This window comes from Nicotiana sylvestris, chromosome 11 (genome assembly GCF_000393655.2).
Source record: "Nicotiana sylvestris chromosome 11, ASM39365v2, whole genome shotgun sequence".
Taxonomy (NCBI): domain Eukaryota; kingdom Viridiplantae; phylum Streptophyta; class Magnoliopsida; order Solanales; family Solanaceae; genus Nicotiana; species Nicotiana sylvestris.
The window spans coordinates 12667816-12687053 of NC_091067.1; the positions used below are offsets into that span (position 1 = coordinate 12667816).

Below are 19238 nucleotides of genomic sequence, written 5' to 3' on the forward strand. Positions count from 1 at the left end.
GACATAATATATAAAGGTAAAAAACAAATTTTGTCTTATATATACAGTGTAATTTTTCGGATAATTTCCTTCCGCCCCTGCATGCCACAACAGTTGGTAGTTATTTACTTTTATTTAATATTAAATCATCCTCCCACAATCTTTTCTAGAAGAACATGAAAAATTAAAAAAGGAAAAGAGAGAAAAAAGAAATCCTAATTGTGGGTCCTAACAATATTCACTAGTCTAAAAGGGCATGCGGAGAAACTTCCCACAAGCCAAAGCTAGCACGACGCTAAATTTACTTTCGAGTGGTCCAACTTTTCATTAGTGACGTCTAGTGCATAATTTGTTAAATACCGAATTATTGTACCAAAATAAAAAATTTTGGTATTTGATATTTGATATTTTGGTATTCGGTATGGTAGTTGGTTTAAGTTTAAAAAAAATATTGGTATTAGGTATGATATTTGGAATTTTAAAATGAAATACCAAAATACTGATATCGTACCGAAATGTATATTATATTATACAATACTCATATTATTAATTATAATATAAATATAGAAATCTAAAATTTTACTTTTCTTTATTCTCTAAGTTCATCAATTAACTCTAACTAAGTAACAAGACATTTCTAATGATCAAATTTATTCTTTTATGTATAGTTTTCTCTCTCTAAGTTGATATTTGCTAGTTTTGGACAAAACTTTTGTCAACAAATATTTTTAGTTTTGTATTTTTGAGTACTTTAATTCAGAATATTATATTCTATGACTCTATGCACTAGTTAGTATTCAAACCGAATAAACCGAAGTTACCAAACCGAATAAACCGAAACCGAAAGGAGAAAAACTGAACCATACCGAATTTAATTAGGTACGATATTGGTATTGCATTTTAAGAAACCGAATACAGAAAATACTGAACCGAAATATCTAAATACCGTACCGACCAACGAACACCCCTAGTGACGTTTATGCCTGCAACTTTTTTTTTTAAGGACAAAAGGTTCAAAATCATTTATATATTATTTAAAATTCCTTAATTTTGCCCTTCTTTATCTTTTCAAATTTTGAGAATAAAAATTTAAATTATATCTTAACTTTTGACTATAGTTTAACATTACTCATCCGCTTGGAGGCAAGGACACTAGAGTTCTTTTCTAACAAAGAATGAAAATTACTCCCTTCGTCCCTATTTAAGTGAATGTGTTAGGATATTGACAGTCAATGAATTATATTTTGACCGTAATTATTTACAAAAAATTATGTGCCCTTTAAATATTTTAAATAACTAATTATTATATTTATACTATTTCTTACATAATTTTTAAAAATTAAAAGATTTCATATCCAAATACATGTTAAAATTAAAAAAATTGAAGTTCAAAAACGAAAAATATTAAATAAATTGAGACAGGGAGTAATAGAAAGCAAAATTATTCAATTTATCGTCACATGGCAAATTTGGCTATTTTTGTTCTTGCCCTCACCGTTTTCCTCTTTTTTTTTGTCTTTTTCCATTTGTCACTTATATATATCTACCCTTCACTTTCTACATCTTTTGCCATTTTTTTTCCACCCTGCTCTCACGAGCTCTCTTTAACAAGGGTGTTAACATTTACTCAATAAATATACATCAAATTATTAAAAAAATGGCAACCGGAGCTGCCGGAGACGGATTATTCCGGGGAGTATTCGATGGATGTATCTCCGGCCACGATACAGGGATCCAAAGCAGGCCTTACCACCGTAACTGTGGCTGCGCACTTCATAAATCCCGTGGAAATTGCGCTCATTCTTCTCCTTATAGGAACGTATCGTATCCGATTCGACGGTCGTGGAGCGAAAGCTGTCTAGCGTTGGCCGCTGCTTCCTCCGGCCATCCCTCGCCGTGTTCTTCTTCTGCAGCCGCCTCCATGGACGGCGGTAAGAAGAATTTGGTCCGTTCTACTACTGAAGATCATGACGATGTCGTTTTATTTAGGTTTGATTAAAATCATTTCTCTTTTTTTTTTTTTTAGTAATCTATGATTTAATTCCACAAAGTAGATCCGGTTATGTTTGATACTGTATGTAAAACTTCTTGTAAACACTGATACTGAAAAAGAATTATTTTTTTATTTTGGGTTTTTATTTTCATGTGTTTGATGCATGAACACAAAATGTTGAATTAGGAAAAAAAGAATATACGAGTAGTTTTTTGGTCCTTTTATGGATTTTAATTTGTTTTGTTTTCGTGCAAAGTTATACTAATTAGTTATTTTTTCCACAATCACGTACAGTACTATTTAATCTAATGTATTATTTTGAATTTTGCCCCATTTAAGAAGTGTGATAATGTGCACCTGGACATGAGGTTAATACAGTAATAAGAAATTTTTTCTTAATCAGATGAATTAAACCAAACTAACAGCTTGTTTGGATGGTTGTTACCCGTTGTTTCATATCGTATTGTTACTTTAAATACAATGTTTGTTTTAATTGTTACTTAAATTTTATTGTATCGTATCGTTAAGTCTGTCGTTACGTAACGATGAAATGTACCACTTTATGTAACAACCGATTTGGTGTGGTCGTATCGTTTCCTTGTGTTTTTCTCTCAATCTCACCCTTCATTATTATTAAATAATTTTATTTTATCATTTACCTTAACTTTTTATATACCATTTCATAATTTTTCTTTATAATATTGCAAGTTTATTCATATTATTACTAATGCATGATACCATGAAACAATGGCAAAACGATACAATCCATCCAAACATTGTATTCATCAAACAATATAGTACAATACAATACGATACATTACGAAACGATATATAACAACCATCCAAAAAAGCTGTAAAGTACCATCATTTGTGTTTTTCTACTTTATTATAGCGACTCATTTAGTTTGCACGCAATTTAACTATTTTATATGGTACATGTTACCTTTCAATAATTATTCTACCGGTGAATGAATATATAATTCCCCCAATTTAATTTTAATATTGTAGTTAAGATGTTTAAAATAAGTGCACACTAACGCCAAATCAAGATTTAAAACCTACAAGCTGTAGGTTACAGAAAAATGAACGTTTCCAGGCTGTAGTACAAGTAGCACAGCACATGCGAGCACTAACTTTTGCTTCGATACATGAAATGGTCGGTCCCAAATATTACTTCATTGTCATAACCACTTTTATTAATTACAATTGTCAAAGTGAGGACAGTCTCGGAGCAACGATAAAATTATGGAATCTTTATATCAGTAGCAAGTTATGATCATTGTTTATTTTTTCTAGCTCTATACGTAGATTATATATAATTATACACATATTAAGTACAAATTATACATATATTATACATCTGCATGCTATTTTTAGTTTAATACACAAGGAAGGAAATGGCTAAAAGTTCCTCAAAAAACAAAACCTTCACCTATTTATAGGGTTGGATGACACAAGAATCGAAACGGAAGATCGCTAATGGTGCTAAAACCAAAGTAGCAAGCAATCAGACGTTGTCTCGGGAAGGTGCGTAATGATGACGCACGTGGGAGTGATGTCACACCTCGATAAACTACTTCAACTAGGGTTCCGTGGAACGTATCGCTCCCTCGAAGTTGGCTTAACCGTCGCAGTTTAAGCGGCCAAATTATCCAACGAAAATGGACAATGTCCACTTATTAAGGACGTGCACGGCCACGACCTCAACAAGCGGAGGGACTAACTGTATAGGCTCAAATTTGACAACCACGGCAACGGATAAGCAAGGCATGCCACGGGGTCCCCACAAAACAATGAGTAATAGTCGTTGTGATAGAGGACGACGATCGAAAGCGGGCAGCTGAAATAAGACAGCAACAGTCATTTAAGTTTAGGAAGAGACAGGAAGAATATGCCTTTTGAATATTCCCTGTGTTGTACTTTTTAGGGTTTTTGGGGAAATGGTCCTTATAAATAGGGGGAGATAGTGAACAAAAGTGCGGATCTGCCTTTTGTAAACTAAGAGATACATTATAAAGTAAAAAGGGAGAGAAACAAAAGATTGTTTTATTCGCTTTACACAAGCACATGTTGTTTAAGATCTGAAGATTCCACATTCATTTCAGCTGCATATTCCTTCACGCCATCAGAAAGAGGAGATACCCAATCACATAATCATTGGTTGACAGTTCCTTAATACTATAACTATAGTCATTTCTTGCATTCATTGCACATTTATGATATTATATTTCTCGTCTATCATAGTAATTGAATGTATTAATTGACGCTTTTATATTTCTCCTACTACACAAGAATCTCATTATATTTGGTGTAGAATTTATTAAGCTCGACTAGGATTCACCCCATTAATTTGTTATTAATTGGTTTAGCAATTATTTGCTCAAACATGGTTAATATATTTATGAGTGACAAAGCATGCTAAAGTTTTTCACTACTATTAGTATATATAAATTAGACTTTGGAAAAATTGTATGTGTATATATATAGTCACACACACTCTACCTATGAGTCATAGAGGCCAAGGAACATTTGATAAGCACCAGTTGTAGGGCCTAGGCTTGGCCCCAGTCCAAGAACTAGATTGAGAGTTTTTCCTTCTTATACTATATATGAAATTTTATTACTCTCCTTAATCAAGTTTTAATTTAATTATATGGTCATATACTATTTACCAATTATATATAAATAAGTTTTAAATGAGTATCCCTTTATATTAGGAATTGAATAAGGAATATCAGTTATTTCTCCATCACCTGCCCCCCTTCTCTCTCTCCGTAACCGCCCAACTGCACAGCATGTGCCAAGCACAGTTTGTAGCTGCTCCATGTGCACTGCATGTGCGTATTTTTGGCCAGCTGTTGCACGCCCAAGGCTGGCTTTGCATCCAGCCTTGCCTTTTGACACTGCTCCGCCTCAATGTCATAGCCACAAATTGTCGCCCATGACTTAGTCGCACACACTCCCGCTGCCACAGCTGCTTGTTCATGTCAAGTCGCCCCTACTTGATCAAGTCTGTCCTTTGCCAATGCCATAGCTGATATTAGCATCAAGTCACCAAGCTATGATGCTATTTCCCTTGCTAAGTCGTTTGCCCACATATTACTTAGGTGCTAGTCCGCTCACCTAAGTCAAGGCAACAACGTGTTGCCAATGCCAATGCCTTGGCACTAAGCTACCTTGTCTTAGCGCCTAGGTCTTTCCCTCATTGCCTTGTCAGGCTTCCGTCCATCCCGCCTTGCCCCTTCAAGACCTTGGCCTTCACTTGCACATAGCCCCACTCGTGCTTTAGTGTAGTCCGTCACACCTTAGTCTTACAACAGTTTGTTGCCATTGACAATGCCCGCATTGTCTTGCATGTTGATTGCCCCGCACATAGTCTAATGGCAAGGCCATCATGCCAAATCCTTGACACATCCGCGCCATTTACCGATCAGCTTTGTCAAGGGTCTAACAACTATCATCTATGAAAAGGAAATTAAACAAAAGTGCGTCCATATTTATTACATACAACAACAACAACATACGGCATACCCAGTATTATCCCACACCGTGGGGTCTGGGAAGGGTAGTGTGTACGCAGACTTCTGACCTTACCCCTACCTTGTGAGGATAGAAATACTTTTTTCAATAGACCATTAGCTCAGGAAAGCATAAGCACTATATTAATAAAAATATAGGCAAGAAGAGACAGTATCAAAAAGCCAAATAAAAGCAGAATAAAAACAATAAGACAGTAAGGTGATCAACAATGAAAGAAAAGAATGGTTTGTCATAAAAACTGATTACCAATAGAAAGTGAGAATGTGTGCCAATACTATTAGTATGAACACTCTAGACTACCTATTCCACTACCCTAATCCTTGACCTTCATACCTTCCTATCAAGGGTCATGTCCTCAGTTAGCTGAAGTTGTGCCATATCTTGCCTAATCACCTTTCCCCACCTCTTCTTTGGCCTACCTCTATCTTTCTGTAGGCCTTCCAATGTCAACCTCTCACACCTCCTCACTGGGGCGTCTGTGCTCCTCCTCCTCACATGACCAAACCACCTAAGCCGCGCTTCCCGCATCTTGTCCTCAATAGGGGCCACACCCACCTTGTCGCGTATAACCTCATTTCTGATCCTATCTAATTAACTTAGTGTGCCCGCACATCCATCTCAACATCCTCATCTTTCATTTTCTGGACATGAACTATTTTGATTGACCAACACTCATCCCCATACAACATCCATATTTACTACATATGCATCTTTTATGTGACATCAAGTATCAAAGTGAAGGAGAGTTATTGTATAATAGCAAAATTAAACATACTTCTAATTCCTTAGATTTTGGTTACATTATATATAAATTAATTTCGAGAAAAACACTTTAATCCCAAAATAAATACTTCATTACTGTGTGCTAGTTTATTTAGAGTGATGTCAATTAACATTAGCTTTGAAAAGTTGGATGAGGACTTAACCGATAATTCTGAAAGGTGTCTCATTTTGATTTCTAACCAATAATGTCTTACTATATTTTGCATGCTAACAACTTCTCACCTTCTTATTGGCTAGAATTAATGCGTTATTTTGCGTTTATCACCAACCTTTGCAAAATTAGGTATAACACAATAAAAGGCAAGATCAATCAATTTGCATGAATACCTTTTTTCCAACTTTTGGCCAAGTCACTATCCTATGTCCGAGCAATAGACATCGAAACAAAATTAAATTAAAGACCCAAAATTTGGTCAATTAGTACGAGGAGTACAATGAACTGTTTCAACCCAAAATTTTGACATGCAAACAACCTTCTACCTTCTTATTGGCTAGAATTTATGCAGGCTTTACGTTTATTACCAACCTCTGCAAAACAACAAAAAGCAAAGATCATTCAACCTGATGAATACTTTTTTTTTTTAACTTAAAGCAAGATACTTCTTGCAAATATGTAGTTCAAATCCATGGTAGCTATAAAAGGATGTTTCTATAGCAAAGACATTCAATACAATCCAGCAAGAAAAATTCACTTGTTAAAGAAATCAAAGAGAAATCCAAGATGACAACAAACAATGTTATGCTTGTATCTCTTTTATTGTTTTGCACAGTTTTCTATAATGTTCTTTCCTCAATCTCTAGCAATGACCATCCGAGCTAAGCTCGAACGGTTTAAACCCAAACAAAATTTCACCGGCAATGTATTCCGAAGTTTCTTGCGACTCTTGGACGTGTTGCGAGTTCGACGAGGGCAGACCACATAATTATGGAGACGAATTATTTCATTACCTCCAATAACGAGGTGGAGAGTGTTCCTAATGTAGTTTTTGGGTGCAAAACACATAATTACGGAGACGAATTCCGGCAACAGGTACAATGGTATACTTGATTTAGGGGCAAGTCAAGCATCGGTAATGACACATAAAGGTGAGGTTAGAGGGGGATTTAACACCCCTTGAGATGTATAATAGCTCACATTATGTTATATTGGAAGAGATTAGCATGGGAGAAAAACATTTATAGGTCTGCATGACAGATAAATGTTTAACTATTTTCTTCTTTTCCCTTAACCAATTTAAAATATTTATAGTTGTCAATATTTTTATTCTTGAAATAAAATTGTCCACTTTACCGAATTTTGCCAATGTTGGGGTGCTAAAAATAAAGTCAAATTGCACTAATTCATACCAAGAAAATGTTGGAAGTTTGATTGCATGCCAAAGTAATAAGCACTACTTTTCGCAATTGATTTCCTGACATTTTTGTTTAATATATTGCGTTAGATTAATTTTCATAAAACGTTACGCAAAAATAACTTTTGATACGATATGTTTTATGAACCAAACAAATATTTGGAGGACACATGAAAAATTTGAATTTGATTAATCCTAAATTCTTTCAATTGAAAACAAGCAGATGGAGTTCAAATTCAAACTGCTTACAACATTAAATCCTACTAAATGCCGCAACTAACTTGTTTGCTTCCCACCCCAACAATATTTTTTCTCAGCATAATTTATTATTTTCTATTTATCTAATTAAATCAAATTTGATGGTCCTTACTTGTTTTGAGCATTAGCTCGTATGCAAAACCATGGAAGATAGTAGATTATGGAAAATTCAGGTTATTTAGGCCATGCGAATGTGGTGACGTGCGAGTGACTTGCATAAATAGGGTAAGGAGAATCAAACATTTTGGTATCATAATTGACTTTTAGAAACTTATTTACCACTTTTCTTTAGGTTTCTTAGAGATTACATTGTACATTTATATTTACTATTTGTATACAAAATCATAATAAAAGAAGAATTTCTTAAATTTAGGGATTAAACTGTAACCCCCTCCCTTCCCCCCCCCCCCCAGTTCCCCATATCTATCAGCTTAATTATCGCTGACAATCATAATTTTTTCCTTCAAAAAGTCTTAAAACGAGTACTATTTAACAAAAATACAACCTATAGCTTTATACCAAAAGTCATGACCCAACTCTCACCGGAGTCGTGACGGCGCCTAACAGTACTTGCTAGGCAAGTCAACAGTCACACAATAACAACGAATTTGACAAAATAAGGTTCAATAAACTCAACAACAGAAATATCATGAAATAACTGAGAAAACAACAACAATACTGCTACTACCATCCTAATGATGTGGTGTCAATGAGTACATGAGCATTAATGAGTAACAAAATACAAGACCAAATCCTCAATACAACTTTCTGAATAGTAGAACAGTAATAACAGAAATAATAAAAGAGAACTTCAAGGTCTTCGAACGACATAGTAGCTACCTCGCAGTCTCCCAAAATGTCGGTATCAACCCAACTCTAGCAATCACTATGTTCGGAAGTACCTGAATTTGCACACAAAGTGCAGAGTGCTGTATGAGTACAACTGACCCCATGTACTCAATAAGTAACAAGCCTAACTTTGGGCTGAAAGCACTGGCGAGCTCAGATGAAATAGTCAGAGTCCAATATCAGCAACAACACATGATATAATGATGACAATAATAGTAATTAACTCAAAGAAATTATAATATTCAGCTCGTTTATATCACAGGAATATAGAGATGCTTTCAAGTATAATAGTTAAAACCCACCACGGATAAGAACACTTCATTTACCAGCTGGCATGAGAAAAATACATCCATATGCCTACATTTCAGATAAGCATGCCAAGTTCATTATTTCACAGTGTTATCCTTAAGTACTCTCACTCTCAGCACCCTCAATGTGCCTAGGGGTATTCACGATTCGATTTGGCCAATTTTTGATTAAAACCAAAACCAAACCAATTTAATCGGTTTTTAAAATTTTAAAACCAAAACCAAACCAAATTACATACAAACCATCGGTTTGGTTGTTGTTGGTTTGGTTCGGTTATTCGGTTCCTAGTAAGCTAATGATAAGTCGATAATAGTAAAACAACACTAGACAACAATCTGAAAATAATTTGCTAAATTTATGCTTTTTTATATAATTATTTCGGAACTGAAAATTTATTTACCTGTTTATACGAAAAAAATGAACAAAAAACAAACTAAAAGTTTACTTTCTCAAGCTTTAGCTACTATAGTCTTGCAATTTGAGTTTGCTTTCTTTACTCTTGTCGTAGGTTTTTTTTTTCTAGCTCTTTTATTAGGAAAAAGTATGTGTGTAGGTTAGAGAATTAGATTCTCTTAAGGAAAAGAAAATTGGCCGATTCCTATTCTTTTGGGCTTAGGGAATCTTTTAAGATATAAGTAGGATAAATCAAAATTCAAAATAATAATTAAAATGCAAAAAGTATTTAAAATTATTTACGAAAAGATATTATATCATATATCAATAATTATTAATATTTTTATATAATTAATCGGTTCGGTTCGTTTTTTTCGTTTTTTTATAATAGAACCAAAACCAAACCAAATATTATCGGTTTTTTAAAATTTAAAACTAAAACTAATCCAAATCAAGAAAAATATCGGTTTACTTAATTGGTTTGGTTCGGTTTTCAGTTTGGATCGGTTTTCTGTCAAACCGTGAACAACGCTAAATGTGCCTGACTCAATGCGCACTTCATCACACATACAATCACTCAACACTGTACGTGTGCCTGACATCAATGCTCCTCACCAAATCGCGTGTATATTCACTGTGCCTACACTTATTGTTGGCATGTCAAACTCTGGAGGCGGATCCTGCCAAAGCGCTAATCAAAAGCAGTACGACATGTTGCAGTGTGCAACCCAATCCAAATAACAATAAAGTCAATATGGTCTATTACAGCGTGTAACTCGATCCAAAAAACACTCTCAGCACAACTCTAAGGCCCGTCTCGGCCATCAACTTCTCAAGTCTCAAGGGCTCACAAACTCATATCACTCAGCCAAAAAGTATCACATATGGAAAATAACAACATCATAATGTAAACAATAAATAAAGTACAGAGACTGAGATATGATATACAAATGAAGAATCATGAGTGGGTGTATAACTACAACTAAGACAGATAGCTCAAAACAAAAGATATAGCCCCATTATGTCTCAACCAATTAATCACATAATCTAACCATGATTTCTAACATGAAGGATAGCTTAGATAATCAAACAAGTAGGGAACACACGGATATAACACGGTGTGATAGCAAAGCAAGTCCGGTAATAGTCTAAAGAATACTCGGATCATAAATACTCTGGTGCACGCACACATGACCATCGCCTAGCATGTGCGTCACCCCAACACAACACAAATAGCATAGTTCCTAGGGATAATTACCCTCAAATCCAAGTTTAGAAATGTTTCTTACCTCAAAATGCGCAAATCAATTCCCCAGAAAGCCCTTCCAACGCGAATCGGTCTTCGAACGACTCGAATCTAGTCACAAACTACTTAATATCTATATATAATGCCGAAGGAAACAAATTCAAATAATAAAGCTTCGATGTTTATCACAATAAAAGTGTTACACCCCATATTTTCGTGCATGAAAAATACGCCATAAATAAATTAATGAGAGCTCGGAAGTGAGATGTCACGTCCCGCAATACTACATTACGACGATGTTGCACCCTGTAGTGTTGTACGCTAAATTTGTCGTAAGGTAATTAACATCAGTCCAAGTAAAGGATTATTTGGAGATTATAAGAATTATGCTATTTCACAAGCGATTGGTAAATTCATGAAGGTGAAAGGGGGAGCAAGTCAAAGAAAATAAATTTTGTCCAAGTTTGGCATTTTGGGTTAAAATACGGCCCGAGCTAAAATACCCGGTATTTATGGACTAGTATCATACGAGATACCACATGACCATAATAGTAAGGTGTATAAGGTATGTGAAAAGTGAGTAATATTTTAAGTAAGTGAAAATAATTTTCAATTTTGCAGGTAATTGATTAATTACCAGGTAACTGGACATTACCTAATTAATTGGAGATATATTTGGATAAGATTAAAACACCCATATCCCAACGTGGCAGCCCCCCTATTCTATGTAGTGACTCTTAATAAAGAGTAAAAGGTGGCAAAAATCTAAAAATGTGCGCACTTCCCTTCTTTTAGATTGGCATTTTACCATGTCTATTTTATCTTCTACAAGTTATTAGCAGATGGGGATAACTTCAAAAAGTTTTATAATTTTATTATGACTACGGTGATTATATTCTCTAAACCAAAGCATGGGAGATGAAAGAGATTAACATGCTTCATTTATAAGAAGAGATTAAAGAGATTAAATTGGTAGTTTCTCCTTCTATGTTTCATTCATAAGCACTGGTTGATTCGGGTTGAGTCATGTTCACCCACATCCCGTACATACTTTCTGATGCTACTTGGTTTCCTATTAAATGAAATTGTTGGTTTTATGAGGGAAAAAAAGAACAGAAAGTTGCATCCTTTGCAAATAAAGAAATGGAAGGTCTCGGTACCATAAGGAATTTGAAAGAGTAGGAGCTTGTTTGACACAGTTCAAGTTCAAGATGGACCACATTATGGAAGGAGTCCAACAGTAGAAACAAAATTTAAAACTAAAAGACCATGCTGAAAGGGTTAACGATAGCAGGAAAGATTTGCTTCTCTTTGGTCTATTTAATCAGTTGAAGAGGCATCTGACAATAGTCAGTAACTATCTATGTATGTTAAGTCTTGATGTAGCTCATCTGCTGCAGCCTGAGATTTACGATTATAATAGAGCACGGTACAATCATTCTCTAGAATATCATACAAATTCTTCCCTAATCCAGGTATGTTAAGGATATCCCTTCTTTCTTTTGGCATGATCCATATGATATGAACGACACGTGCAAATGCACAAATTCCATAAGTGACTCTACTCATAGAAGTAATAGAAATATCTATGTTCTTTAATTTCCATGCGTCATAATATTTTATCATCTGTTCATGGGTCATCAGAACAATACGAAAGATGAAAAGATGTTACTTTATGATATTGCTCAAGAGGCAAAATGGTCTTATGACATTCTGAATAATTTTATTGACGTAATTTTCATGCATTGCATTCATGTGCATAGACCCATGACCAGATGACGTTATATACGCGTATATATGTATGTATATGTATATGGGATATGGGAAAAGGTTACGGCGTTATATACGCACCACCACCTGATCAGCTGGTATATGATGATGATGTTGCCCACAGTGGCTGAAATATGATTCAAACGGCGTTATATATGCGTATATGGGTATGCATTCAAATGGCGTTATATACGCATATATATGCATGTATTCAAACGGTGTTATATACGCGTATATATGTATGTATATATATGTATATGGGATATGGGAAAGGTTATGGCGTTATATACGCACCACCACCTGATCAGCTGGTATACGATGACGATTTTGCCCACAGTGACTGATATGATATGATGGGATGCCCTCAGAGGCTGATGATGTTATGAGACATGTACCTATGTACAACATGACATTCATACGCATACGTATGACGTTAAAAGTAATTTATGATTTATAAAGTTATTCAGACTTACAGGTTGAGTCATGTACTCTATATGTCTTCCATGTCTCTTATGTATTTATTTATGTGCCTTACATACTCGGTACATTATTCGTACTGATGTCCTTTTTGCCTGGGGACGCTGCGTTTCATGCCCGCAGGTCCGATAGACAGGTCGAGAGCCCTCCAAGTAGGCTATCAGCTCAGCGGAAGATGTTGGTGCGCTCTATTTGCTTCGGAGTTGCTTGTTGGGTTAGTACGATTTAGACGTGTATTGTTTGGTATGGCGGGACTCTATCCCGACCTTTATGACAATTATGTACTCTTAGAGGCTTGTAGACATATGTCTTATACATGAAGGATTGTACGGCCTTGTCGGCCTATGTTTTGAGTTTATAAATGATTATGTTGGCCTATTAGGCCCGTATGTCATGTATATTTGATGATGTAGTAAGAAAGACACGTTATGTTGGTACTCGGTTGAGTAAGGTACCGGGTGCCCGTCACGGCCCATCGATTGGGGGCGTGACAAAAGTGGTATCAGAGTAGTTCTGTCCTAGGGAGTCTACAAGCCGTGTCTAGTAGAGTCTTGTTTATGGGTGTGTCGTGCACCACACTTATAAACAGGAGGCTATAGGGCATTTAGGATTGTTACTCTTTCTTCTTACTCTAGATCGTGTGGTAGAGCTCTCCTATAAGAAGTCAAATTTCAAAATTCTATATTATTCGTAATAAGACGATACCTACATCCCGAAAGACGATTGGAAAGAAAGATAGTTGTGGGTGATCTCAGTCAGAGGAATTCGATTTTTGTATGATGCCTACGATAAGTAAATATGAGGTCTTTTAGCAAATAATGGGTATATTGAAAGGTGTAAGCTTTCTGATAAGAAGCCGTAAGGCAAGAATGCCTATCCATGTTTATGGTGAAGGACAATGAGAGATTAAGAAGATAAGTACAAGTTTCAGCAAGTAAAAGAAGCAAGATAAAGAAGGGTATGAGGCGCCCGGTTAACAAAGGTTAACAATGTTTATAATTCAGGCATAAGAACATAAGCTTTTTGAGTTATATTCAAATGTAACAGAGATATACACAATTGGCCGCACCCATTCCAGATATGCCCTATGGGGGTTAATAGAAAATAATATAAGAAGATATGATGGATGAATTGTTTGTGTCAGCTGACATTTTCGAAGGATATGGCAAATTTACTAATAGATCTCCTTGTCAGACACCCAGATGATATACTTTAAAATAGTGCAGCCGGATATGAGTACTACAAAGATATGCACTATAAGCCTTGAAGGGATAAATAGTACCTTAGTACGGTTCGCGTCCCTAGTAAAGCGAGAATGTTAAGCAACTCGAAGAGCCACTAGATAGAACAATGGAAAGCTAAGAGCGAAAGAATGTCGTAATCAAGTTTTCACAAGAAAAGGGATATGCAGAATATTAGCAGAATAATGGGAAGAGGGATATATCATTATGAATAAGGTGTGATACATGGATAAAAACGCTAGAGTATTACAGAACCTATAGTCAAATGAAGGAAGAGACGAAAGGTGATGGGCCTTAAGACAACGAAAGAATATAGGCCATAAGGTTATATCCTCGTTTTGAGAAATAAGTTCGTGACTCCACCACAACTACCAGAGGGGAGAGTTAATCCCCAGAGTAACAGAAATCAGTATGGATTGGTAAACAAGATAAACCAAATATGAATTTGGGACTGCATGATTAAAAAGTACTCGGCATCATGGGAATTTCAGATTTCGTTCCAGCGGTAATAGAAGGGACCACAGAAGAAGATTCATGATGAATTCAGAGAATGGTCATTCAGGGAAACGCTTCTCTAGAGCAAGCAATGTGAGCAAAGTTCAGCCTAAGGGACTGTATGTGCCAGTTATACTAAGTTTCACCCTCACGAGTAAGGGGATTTATCATCCTTGGTACAAAAGGGTTGCCGCAAGACGAGTAAGTATCATTGATGTTGAGAAACGACCCCAAAGATGAAGAGGTAAAACATCTATAGGTAGATCCTCATGGCTTCAACTCTTAGTACCCCCCTAAAGGGGGGAATATGGAATGATAAAAGGAATAATGCAATAAAAATGAGAAAGGGATGAGATTGCACTTATCCAAATGCTACAGATATGCTACGATTCCAGAACATTATGCATACGCGATGTCAAGGAGAAAAAGTAAGGGATCCTGCCCGATATGTTATTAATAGTTAAGGAGCTAGTGCTAAATGTAAGTTAAGACCAAGGAAATAACCCAAGAAAGATTTCGCGGAATATTGATATGAGAATAGACCAACGAGTAGTTAGTAATTAGTCAGGAAAATCCCAGTTATGGCTAAACAGGAGGTTACAGATGATCTATCTAATCGTGTGAGATAAACATAGTAGAATCCAACATGGAGAGTTCAACCTCGAAGAATATCATTAGAAAATTTGAGATATATTCAAACAAGAGTCAGGATAGTTAAAGATATGTATGAATGTTACGGGGATAAAAGAAAGTGCCACTGGGAAGGCAGTCAAAATATCCGTTCAGAAGCAACCATATAAGCAAAAGGGCATGGAAGTAAGAAACTACAGATGATTATAGGCAAGTAAGGACATTAGAAAAGGTCCGTAATAAGCTCACAGATTTACGAGAGCCAAGGGTTCTCTCTAAGTATTATAACGAAAGACTAGCTAAGGAGATAAGAAAGAAGACTTCAACCTAAGCACAATGACCTAGAGAGGAAATGGTCATGTAACAACAATTTCGCAGCAACATTGTAAGCATTCCAAAGGAAATGACACCTACCATGGCTAATGAACGGGAAGTAAGAGTTAAAAGTAATATTCAAAGATTATATGAGTTGTACAGAAATTCCGGCATGTGTGTGAGCTAAGATAAGCTAAGTATGCACGCAACAAGGGGGAAGAAAGATCAGAAAAGGTAATAGCTTACGTAAAAAGAAATCTAAGATGGAACAAAAGAATTATTTGATCAATGATCCAGAGTTAGTACGTTATGGATACACTCAAGATTTTGGAGCATTATCCAGGCAACATATTTGTTGACAATCATACAACCATAAAAGACTCCGGTATAAGTTAAAAGAAAGAATTAAACCCAGGGCATAGACAAAGGACTAAATTGTTAGAAGATTATATCATGGATATTCCATAATGCCCATAAAAAGCTAAGGTAATAACTGATACCGTGAGCCGCATATTGGGATATAGCTTAAGCATACGTAAATGCATATCAGAAGAAAGAGGAACTAAAGAATTACATCATCGAAGTAAATCAGGAGTCTGATTATTGGACCTAGAAAAATTATAGAAGTTGTGCTGGGGAACATGGCATAATCACTCTTAATATCAGATGTTCAAGAAAAATAACACAACAACCATAATCTATAATGGCTCTACAAGGAAGCCAGTTAGAAGAAGTATCAGCCTCATAAGAAGTCAGTACGAAGCTCCCACCGGATTGTGTATGTACCAGAGGTGCGAGTAGTATAATAGAGCTTCAAGTTATGGACGTGAAATACACCTAGGTGGAAGGGATGTTATGAAGGAGATAAAAGATATGATATGAGATTTTAAGTAAGTAAGGTAAAAGTGAATAACGTACGAGATACTCAAATGCAGAAAGTTGTAAATAGTCCATACTTCGGATAGAATGTTATAAGCACGAAGATCCAATAACCAGGAATGATTGCAGCATGTCTTCCAACCTATAGTTTCTAAGTACTGAGAGATCTAGTTAAGAGAATAGAGAAGAGTTGGAGACGATGTGATGTATCGCTTGACATTCTAGAATAACATAAGGAAATCTATGGTGCAAGCAAGTTGAAGGAAAATTGCGAGTATTATAAATGGATATTTATTGGTCGCAAGCTTAAGTATGGTAATGCGACAAAGTTTTGAGAAAACATGAGTAAGAATGAGGAAAGGCAAGTGAAAAAGTGACGAGAATGGATAAATACTCAGGATTAAGTCCATGAAAACAAGAGAGCTAATGATTTCTCTATGTTATAGAAAGTTCAGTATAGCCTGAATAAACTCAAAAGGGTCTAAGACTAATAACATTCAGAAGAGATGGAGTGCTGCCCTGTTAATAGAATGAGGGTGTAATTATTATAGAAAAAAAATGAAAAAATGATGTTTGGGCCTTCAATTAAGTAATGATCTGATGGATAAAAGAAAGGGATCTCATGAATTGGACAGGATTTAAATACCCACGCAAGGTGAGTCACATGGGGATGCCGTGAGATATGGTTATGAAAGCAGGGTATCGCCCCAGGTGGATCAATCTAATCATTTCAGATGTTCCCCAATAAAACGTGAATCCTAACTTCAATATTACATAAAAGGTTAAGTTATCAGGGATGGATTATGGATCAAAATTGAGGTGAATCAATAATGATGGATAAAAGCTATAAAGTATGAGAGGAGATTAGGTCGTCATTCTTAAAGATAAACAGTAATGTGGAGAAATTAGAGGACATAGATGTATACGTACGAGATAAGCAATGAAAGTAACCTGAGATTTGGTAGCAGACCTCAGTAACGAGAAATCGAGGTAATCGTTATGGTATAGTATGACTTATGTAGATACAGTAATGTCATACGAATGGATAACCAGGTCTATAAAATAAGATATAGCAGTATTCATAAGTTCGACAAAATACCAAGCGAAAAACTTCAGGATTGGCTAAAAGCTGGAGGAAAAAGGAGAAGAGAGTCGCATAGGCACATTTACAAGGTCAGTGTCGTAGAAACAACATAATGGAAGGTAGCAGCAATTACGAGATTGGAAGAAACTCGATCACAAGTCATGGCATGAGAAGAGGCCTAAAAGGGGGAAATGCCCTGACCTTTAAACTTATTCACAGAACAGTTTCCTAGATGGCAAAAAGACTACTAAAGTATTCGCAAGAGCTACGGGATATAAGGACGATAAGTACATCAGTCAACATTCGAGGACGAATGTTCCAAAGGGGGGAATAATGTTACACCCCATATTTTCGTACATGAAAAATACACCATAAATAAATTAATGAGAGCCCGGAAGTGAGATGTCACGTCCCGCAATACTACATTACGACGATGTTGCACCCTGTAGTGTTGTACGCTAAATTTATCGTAAGGTAATTGACATCAGTCCAAGTAAAGGATTATTTGGAGATTATAAGAATTATGCTATTTCACAAGCGATTGGTAAATTCATGAAGGTGAAAGGGGGAGCAAGTCAAAGAAAATAAATTTTGTCAAAGTTTGGCATTTTGGGTTAAAATACGGCCCAAGCTAAAATACTCGGTATTTATGGACTAGTATCATACGAGATACCACATGACCATAATAGTAAGGTGTATAAGGTATGTGAAAAGTGAGTAATATTTTAAGTAAGTGGAAATAATTCTCAATTTTACGGGTAATTGATTAATTACCAGGTAACTAGACATTACCTAATTAATTGGAGATATATTTGGATAAGATTAAAACACCCATATCCCAACGTGGCAGCCCCCCTATTCTATGTAGTGACTCTTAATAAAGAGTGAAAGGTGGCAAAAATCTAAAAATATGCGCACTTCCCTTCTTTTAGATTGGCATTTTACCATGTCCATTTTATCTTCTACAAGTTATTAGCAGATAGGGATAACTTCAAAATGTTTTATAATTTTAGTATGACTACGGTGATTATATTCTCTAAACCAAAGCATGGGAGATGAAAGAGATTAACATGCTTCATTTATAAGAAGAGATTAAAGAGATTAAATTGGTAGTTTCTCCTTCTATGTTTCATTCATAAGCACTGGTTGATTCGGGTTGAGTCATGTTCACCCACATCCCGTACATACTTTCTGATGCTACTTGGTTTCCTATTAAATGAAATTGTTGGTTTTATGAGGGAAAAAAAGAACAGAAAGTTGCATCCTTTGCAAATAAAGAAATGGAAGGTCTCGGTACCATAAGGAATTTGAAAGAGTAGGAGCTTGTTTGACACAGTTCAAGTTCAAGATGGACCACATTATGGAAGGAGTCCAACAGTAGAAACAAAATTAAAAACTAAAAGACCATGCTGAAAGGGTTAACGATAGCAGGAAAGATTTGCTTCTCTTTGGTCTATTTAATCAGTTGAAGAGGCATCTGACAATAGTCAGTAACTATCTATGTATGTTAAGTCTTGATGTAGCTCATCTGCTGCAGCCTGAGATTTGCGATTATAATAGAGCACGGTACAATCATTCTCTAGAATATCATACGGATTCTTCCCTAATCTAGGTATGTTAAGGCTATCCCTTCTTTCTTTTGGCA

General features: G+C 35.7%; 1 protein-coding gene across 1 annotated transcript; it reads left to right on the forward strand.

Annotated features, from left to right (window-relative positions):
- The first annotated feature begins 1636 nt into the window (after window positions 1-1636).
- LOC104221529 (uncharacterized) lies at window positions 1637-1978 on the forward strand. The gene has a single exon (XM_009772595.2). The coding sequence runs from the start codon at window positions 1637-1639 to the stop codon at window positions 1976-1978; it is 342 nt and encodes a 113-aa protein (XP_009770897.1).
- Window positions 1979-19238: the final 17260 nt, after the last annotated feature.

Coding starts and splice junctions, on each gene's coding strand:
- LOC104221529 (XM_009772595.2), top strand. CDS start 1,637: ATGGCAACCGGAGCTGCCGGAGACGGATTATTCCGGGGAGTATTCGAT.